Below are 8711 nucleotides of genomic sequence, written 5' to 3'. Positions count from 1 at the left end.
ATCGCAGACGCAAGCCCTGTAGGCTTGGGAGCCATGCTAGCTCAAGAGCAAGGAGAAGAACTACGAGTTATTAGTTATGCAAGCCGCAGCCTGTCTGATACAGAACGCAGATATTCTCAGACTGAGAAAGAGGCCATTGTGTGGGCTTGCGAAAGGTTTCATGCCTATTTGAATGGTGCTGAGTTTGAACTAATGACTGACCACAAGCTTCTAGCATGCATTTTCTCACCTAAGTCCATGACCTGTGCAAGGATCGAAAGATGGCTTCTCAGAATGCAACCCTACAGATTTACAGTGAAATATATTCCAGGTCCTAAGAATATTGCTGATTCCTTGTCACGTCTCCTGTGTGCAATGCCAACGTCAGAACACAAAGACCAAACCGAAGAAGATGTCAAGTGGGTTGCCCAAGAATTGACACCAGTTGCCTTGACAACTCGTGAAATAGAGAGAGCATCAGAACATGATCCTGAGCCGAAAAGTGTACGAGAATGCCTCTTGAATGAGCAACGGCATGCCTTAGAATTCAAAGATTACCTACATGTGCGAGGTGAATTACGTGCAGTTGGAAAGCCTGTTCTTCGTGGAACTGGAATTGTGATACCAAAGCACTAGAGTTGGCACACGAAGGTCACCCTGGAATCGTAGCAATGAAGCAACGTTTGCGTACCAAAGTGTGGTGGCCAGGCATCAACAAAGAGGTGGAGAGAGCTTGTAAGACCTGTCATGGTTGTCAGTTAGTTTCCACAACCAACCAAACCTGAGCCGATGACACGTACAGAGTTGCCTACAGCACCATGGCAACATCTAGCAGCTGACCTATTGGGTCCATTGCCTTCTGGTGATTATGTCTTTGTATTGGTGGACTATTACAGCCGATTCTTTGAGATGGATTTTACCAAGTATACTACTTCTGAGAAGATTGTATCAACGCTGTCCAAGATTTTCGTCATTCATGGCCTTCCTTTGTCCTTAAGAACCGACAATGGTCCTCAGTTTACCAGTGAACATTTTACGAAGTACTTGGAGGAAAACGGAATTGAACATAGACGAACCACACCCTTATGGCCACAGCCAATGGTGAAATATAAAGGCAAAACTACAGTATCCTGAAGCGCCTGCATATCGCTCAAGCAGAGGGTCGCAACTGGAAATCAGAGATGGACAACTTCTTAATGATGTATCGCATCGCAGTACCTCATATTCTACTACTGGGGTTAGCCCGGCAGAACTATTATTTAGAAGACGTATCAGGACCAAACTACCGCATCTCCAAGAGTTCAGCATCGAAGATGAGGTTCGAGATCGCGACAGTGAGAGAAAAGAAAAGGGAAAGGTGTATGCAGACTGCCAAAGGAATGCACGTGAAAGCGAGATTCGAGAAGGTGATAAGGTGTTACTGGGACAGGAGAAACAGAACAGACTGTCAACACGATACAAACAGTCTCCCTTTACAGTTATTCAGAAAAATGGCAATAGTGTTCTTGTTGAGGCTGATGGTGTGCAGTACCGCCGGAATGTAACACATGTTAAGAAGTATTTCGAGCGAGATTATGATGTATTACCAGCCAGTAGTAAGTCAACAGATGATTCAGAAGCTCAGAGAGCAACACAAAGTTTATCAGAGCCCAGAGAACCTGTAAATGTTTTCTCTGAGAGAGCAAGTGAGGACGGTCCATTGGAGTACACACCATCAGATGATGCTACTATGGAGCAAAGAAATTCTGTCACCTTACGTCCAGCAAGAGTCAAAAGATTACCATCTAAATTTCAAGACTATGTTTTAGGCTTTATTCAGCTTGATTCAGAGTAGAACTTTGAGACTTTGAGAACAGGAACTCTGAACTGAACTTGAACCGTTGTTATGTTTTGTTATGTTTCCACTTAAGCCACTTAAAAGTGTTCAGTCGTATAAGGATTTCTGTAGGGCACTCAGACACATTTATATACATAACAGGAACATACATACAGGAACATATATACATACAGGCACCAGGAATGGATAAGTTACACATGAGTGTGATCAAGGATGCCCTACCAGTTATACTTCCAGTTCTGACAGAGCTTATAAATAGATCGCTTTTAACATCAGTTTTTCCATCTGCTTGGAAAGAGTCCGTGGTGATACCGATATTAAAGGAAGGAGATCATGAGGTTGCTAATAACAACCGGCCAGTATCACTGCTACCCGCTCTGTCTAAGATCTGCGAGCGAGCAGCTCTTAATCAATTAACGGAGTACACAACACGTCAGAACTGTTTAACTGAACATCAAAATGGAAACAAGAAGAAGCACTCGACAGAAACACTCCATATTTTCATGTCCGATATGATTCTCGAAGCAATGGATCGAAAACAAGTCACAGCGTTGGTTCTGTTGGACTTGTCAAAGGCCTTTGACAGTATCGAGCATGGGATCCTATTACGTAAACTTCGAGAACTGGGTGTGTCTATACAGGCCATGGAATGGTTTAGAAGCTATCTGACGGACAGGAATCAGCGGGTGAGGATTGGTTGTGAGGTGTCAGATCCTCGCCAGGTAGCTTATGGTGTACCTCAAGGGTCGATCTTGGGACCAGCCCTTTTTAATATATACATCAACGATCTTCCAGCTGTCCCTAACCTGTGCTCACTAAAGAGTTACGTGGATGATTCCCAGCTCTATCTCTCGTTTCCTGTCCAGGAGAAAGCCATGGCTGTGGAACATTTGTCCGAAGATTTGCAACGGATTGCCGCCTGGTGTTGCACACACAGCTTGCTGATAAATCCAGATAAGACTAAGTTATTGCTTCTTGGAACCCCGCAGATGTTAGCTCGTGTGCCGGAGGGTTTTGGAGTTACGCTACTCGGTAAGGAGATTCTACCGTCTCGTTCTGCAAAAGATTTGGGGGTCATCGTGGACTCGCGCCTTAGTTTTGACGAACATGTGACCGATGTTGTATCTAAGTGTACAGGTAGCCTGTGCCAAATCAATCGTGTGAAACATTTGTTTGATAGGTCTACGCTCATAACCATCATAAATTCATTAGTGTTCAGCAAGATTTTCTATTGTTCGTCCATGTGGTCTAGTACAACAAAAAAGAACATTGCTAGGCTTCAAAAAGTTCAGAATTTTGCGGCACGGATTGTGACTGGCACAAGAAAGTATGAGCACATCACGCCGATGTTAAAGGAACTCCACTGGTTGCCGGTTGCTAAGCAACTGGAGGTTAGAGACATTTTAATGGCTTTCAAATGTATAAAGGGATTAGCCCCACCATCCTTGTGTAATAAGTTTTCGACAAGAAGCCAGGTGCATACTAGAAATACTAGGAATAAAGATAAACTTCATGTACCATCTTTTAGATCAGCAACAGGTCAGCGATCTTTCTCATATAGGGCTGTTCAGCTCTGGAATGACCTTCCAGAAAGTTTAGCAAACATAGAGTCATTTAATGTTTTTGAGAATGCGATTAAAGGACGTGCCCTTGACGAGTTTTTAAGCCATTGACACTCAATAGGTGTAATTATGCATATTTTATATTTTTTAAATAGTATGGTAATGTTTTTTCACTTTCAAATGTTCATATTGAATTTCTATTGTTCATATTAGATTTTATTGTAATTGGTATGTGAAAACCCATTTTAATTGGATGTACCAATAAAGTTGATTTGATTTGATTTGACATTGTTAGCTAGGCTTTATTTTCTTTTCGTTTTCTTTTAACCCAACAAGTAATTCGAAGAAGGAAACCGTCCCCAACCCCCATGTTTGTATTATCAAGCATGCGCTCTGACTGTTAGACTACGAGTAGTCCCCCATTTTTCCTCAGGGATAGTAGAGCGAGCGAAACGCGAGCGCGCGTGAAAATCACCCACGCGAGAAAAGGCGACACGCGGCGGGGAGAGAGAAAAATGAGGGACTACAGACAAAGCCTAAGCTTTTGACCCTTCACGGCCGACTGATTTTGGAGTGTTAAGTTCGTATCCCCTTTCAGATCAATTAAGCGCATCCAATGGCATCCCTTCCCTTATTGAGCTGTCATTGCTCTTGTCATCGGTAAACTGTGGGGGATGTTTATTGCAAGCAAAAGAAAACCCAGATACTAATTTTCTTCACGGCTGTTTCGCGGGAAAAACTTGATAGTGTAGGCAACACACGACTTTTACTCATGCCAAAATGCTGCTTATTCCAATGAATTTTTTTCTCTGACGGGTAGATTATGCTCTGGAGGAAAACGTTTCGACTGAGCAAATGTGATTTTTGCCGCTTATTTCATACTGAGAGGTCGTGACACGCGTATTAATTTTCTGCGGTCATTGTCTATGGTCGGCATGATTTGCCCTCTGATGCAAGAGCATTTTCTTTGACCTCTTTTGAAAAGTAAAGCTCTTCAATGCGGCTAAATAAGGGTTTTGGGTTGTTTAATTTCTCCGGCGATTGCCTCCTGGATCTGAATAATTTTAAGCGATTTTCTTTTTAACCGTGAATGTGACGGTTTCCTGCAATGTTTTGTCACGCTGGGCCAAGCTCGTTAGCGTTTTCAGCAGGACGGATAGTGATATCCAAATCTCGAAGAATGGATTGCAGCTTAAACTAAACCTACATTAACTATGGAGAATTGCGATGTGACTCAGTCATGACTGCTCATGAATTTTAACAGCCGCTTGTTTTTCTGGAGATAATGTGAGTCTTTAGACTGGAGCACATAGTTCCTCCCTTGGTGATAACTTTTGAATTAGCTTAACAGGCTTGCGACTGTTCTGTTATTCCCAATTTGTGATCACGCAAGACCATGGTTTCGGTTCTCCACGCGAACCTCATCAGTTGCCGAGTTGGCTTTCTGCTTAGTTGCTTTAACAAGAGCAACTCTAGTTATTTGTTCTGTGCTGTTATTTTTTTCTGTAAATTGTGATATGTTGAGTGTTGATAGCGGCTGGCGCGTTTTTGACAGATGCTGACAGATTTCCATGGAAGGGCCAATCACAGTTTTGCGTTGTGAGAGCAACGCATTAGTTCAAAAGCTTGGGCTTTGTCTGTAGTCCCTCATTTTTCTCTCTCCCCGCCGCGTGTTGCCTTTTCTCGCGTGGGGTGATTTTCACGCGCCCTCGCGTTTCGCTCGCTCTACTATCCCTGAGGAAAAATGGGGGACTACTCGTAGTCTATGACTGTTGTGATGATTGAATACACATGTTTGCACGAGCAGCAATGGTGTGTGTGTTGGTGGTTAAATCCGATTCAATCCTTGGTTAAATCCGTAAGACACTACATTCGGATAAGGAGATAAATAGATTGCAGAAGTCCAGTTTTAATATATCTTGAGTTTAGAGGCAAGTCTTCACTCATTACCGTCATTTGCATGGACCCTCACTCGCCAAACAAATTCATTGCGACAATTTCTCATACTCGGAGATTATATCAATTTCTTTTTCTTTCTTTATTTATTTTTCGTTTTATTATTAATTTTTACAAAAATTATTTTATTGTTTTTATTCTATTTTTTTTTTCCATGAAAATTATTTTTACTTTTTTCATGTTCCGGAATGTTCCGGGTTCTATCGACGCCCGTTACAGAATAATTCGGGTCAGTAAATCACCACCTGAGAAAATTCAGCACCCTGAAAACAACGCGTGACAAAGCACAAGAGGAATTTATCAAAGGTCAATCACTCTTGTCAGAAACAAAAAACCTCTAAATGTGAGACAAACAGCAATGATAAGATTTGCTCGGTATGAAAAGTATGGAATCCTCCACTGTACAATCTACCCGCTAGGAAGAGAATAATCAGAACATGACACGGCACTGCCCTGCTCCGCATCAGATTTTTTTCCACGAAGACGACAAAGGGTCACAAAGTGTAACGAGATATTGAATGCGCAGTTAATCGAACTTAAAAGTTGAACACTCGACAGACAGGAATCTTGACAAATCGCAAGCAAATTTATTCTACTTTTTGAAAACATTTTTTGTCGGAAGCAAACAAAATGCTACATACCTGAAAACGTTATCTTGAGAGGCGACTCCTAATTGGCGCCCTCGCAGAAAACCCCTTTGCTCGACTTTTCCACAGACTTTCTCTCTCTACTCACAACGGAAGCTATCCTCTATTCGCTTGTTGTATTTTGTCTTTCTTTACCTTGAATTTCGAAAGGTTTTATTGAATGTAACTGAGGACTAAATCCGCTAAGGCTGTAGTAAATGAGATTCTTCGAAGCCGGCATCAGAGGCCATTATTGATGACGTCTTCGAGTTTCTCGAAATGATTATGGCCCGGACTGTGTCAGTTTTGTTAATTTTATATGGATTTTATGAGTTTTTGAGAACCGCATTGCATCATAATTGTTGAAAAATTTATATCAGTTATTCCCGCTTCACTCGTTTTTATTGTTTCGTTATTACCAATTGATTTCGTTAATTGGAATACATTGTACATTTTGATTTCAGATCGAAAAAGAAGACGCCCGAGGGCCTGAATGCCGGATATGTTGGTGTAAGTAAGAATTACCTGTATGTTGAATGGCAATGGAAAGTTGAGTAGTGTATCAACAACAAATGTGTGCAGGAGAGACGGAGATGTTCTGCTAGGGACTAACACGGCTAGAAGATGAGTTACACACAGGGGTTCCTTTGCTACTCAAAACAAAACTTACATTAATATTACCACCATATATGTTAAGAGTGTGGGGTAGTTCACTAAAATTTGCCTTCCCTTTATTAATGTCCTTAAAAAAATGCACTTCCACATTGAACAATAGCATGTAATGTATCATACTTCCAATAACTACAGGGCTGCAAGGCTGTGCTCTAGTGAAAATTTCAGGGAGCCCCTTCGGGCTCCCAAGCATTTAAGCTGGGGTGCCGAGGCCGAAAAGATAGAGCCCTTTGGTCTCCCAAAAATTTTAGTTGGGGTGCCCGGGCCTCCAAGTTGGTCGCCCAAATTAATAGATTAGTGAGCTGTTAGTTAATTATTAAAAATTAAACAAGTTATTTTCTAAACAAGTTAAGAAGAATTTTGTGAATATTTTTTTTCATGAAAAATCACATCCTCTGACCTCCTGAGCAAGTACGCTGCCGAATATTTAATGTTTTTTAAATGGAAAAGTAAGGTTCTGGTCTGTTAATGTATTTGTTAGAAAAATGTTTGGTTCAAAACAAGAACACTATTCTTTTTACTAATCATTTTGATTTAGGTTTTAAAGAAAATCCGCTTAAGATTGACTGAGCTGAGATCCTGTGGAGCTTTCCAGGAAAACTGCTATGATTTCAACGAAACCGTGGCCGCCCCAAAAGTATTATCTCTTTTGAATAGATCATCTTGCTGGAAAGTCCTCGTTTAAACGCGGAACATATTATCGGTGAAATGTTCAGGATAAATCAGCTTTTTGTAGATTTGGTGGCAGCTAGCTGCGTATTTAATGAACATAAAAACATAAAAGAGCGACTCCCGTGTTTAAACTACAAAGCTATTGTTTCGCGTCGCAGACCGTACTTTATGCCTGTCAGACCAAAAGTAACAATTTGATTTGAAAAACTAACTAATGAACCATGCTAATTTGAAGGAAAATTAATGTTAATGTTATTTGGGAAAGCTGTTAAAGTCGAAAACTGTGCAGCTTGTCACGTTCGTAGTCAAGGATTATGTTGCATGTGATATTCACATGGAACGACCTTTGAACATCAACGCGCGGCCGCTGCCCGATTCAACAACATTTTCTTAAAGCTTTTTGATAGACATGCTGCATACAAGTCGACCTCAACAGTTTCTTATCGACCGGAGCGTTCTTTTTAGGCCGCGAAGCAACCGAGCGAGCTACGATTTCGCAAGTAATAAATTCTAGACATTCTACTTTTTGGACCGTAAATCAAGAAACCAACATCAGCATCTCGCCCAGCTGGGCGTCCGGGACAATATTTTCAGTCGCCCGAGGAAAAGTCTTGCGCTGTTAGAGCACACTCCATGATCTTTGCCTCAACTACGCAGTAAGCTTACTTTTCCCTTCTTTGCTGACGAAGTATCTTTTTTCTGCTTGTGAAATCCAACCCGACTTGCGTGTGATTCGAAGTTGCAGCCAATAAAAGATCAAACAATTTTTCGGGACGGGCACGGGATACGGGAAAGTTAAAAAGACAAGGCAATTTTTGACTCCCAAGAAGACGAAAGGAATGCGCGCCATTAACAAACCATTATCAGTTATATGATTGCGAGCATTCTTCGGTAGTGGATGGTCTTCGTTCTCTTGCGAAACAATTTACCACAGAAATCTTCACAACTGACGTGAAATTAAAAGCGGGGGCAGCTAAAGTGAACATTATTAATTTCTAGTTTATTTAATAGCATGGATTGGGTTACATTTTGGTTTGTTTGCGATGGAACTTTTCGGTGGTGATTTAAACCTGAGACCTTCACGGTATTCTGCTAATGCAGAGAAACAGAATTTTCGGAAATTAGGAAAGCGGAAAGGGTTTGCTGTGTTAGTCATAGTCTGGTGTTTATACTCGATCTGCAGTCTGCAGTCTGCGTATTTAAACTAACTAATAAATAACTGCGCCAACTAACAATCAACTAGGCGGAAGTACTGTCTTCTGATCTACGAAAATAACACAGCTCTAAACGCTAATTGTACATATAATTTTCGACTTGATTCATGTTAACTATAATGTGTGAAATAGTGTGGAATTGCTGTATGAATATATGTATATAGCAAATTTTTCAAAAATGAACACATATGGG

At 41.1% G+C, this 8711-nt stretch overlaps 1 protein-coding gene across 1 annotated transcript; it reads left to right on the top strand.

The window, feature by feature from the left end:
* Nucleotides 1-768: 768 nt before the first annotated feature.
* On the top strand, nt 769-1813 carry LOC140938363 (uncharacterized). The gene is made up of 2 exons (XM_073387850.1): nt 769-1019; nt 1195-1813. Exons 1-2 carry the CDS (start codon nt 769-771, stop codon nt 1811-1813), a joined length of 870 nt encoding a protein of 289 aa, XP_073243951.1.
* Nucleotides 1814-8711: the final 6898 nt, after the last annotated feature.

The sequence above is a fragment of the Porites lutea genome, chromosome 5 (genome assembly GCF_958299795.1).
Source record: "Porites lutea chromosome 5, jaPorLute2.1, whole genome shotgun sequence".
NCBI classification, from domain to species: Eukaryota; Metazoa; Cnidaria; class Anthozoa; order Scleractinia; family Poritidae; genus Porites; species Porites lutea.
Note: the sequence above shows the minus strand (reverse complement) of the source record. Positions and strands in the feature narration are given on the sequence as shown.

Bases quoted from the DNA above. Each gene is read 5' to 3' on its own strand.
- LOC140938363 (XM_073387850.1), top strand. From the start codon at position 769: ATGACACGTACAGAGTTGCCTACAGCACCATGGCAACATCTAGCAGCT. The intron at 1,020-1,194 runs GTACTTGGAGGA...ATCGCATCGCAG, and splicing joins ACCAGTGAACATTTTACGAA to TACCTCATATTCTACTACTG.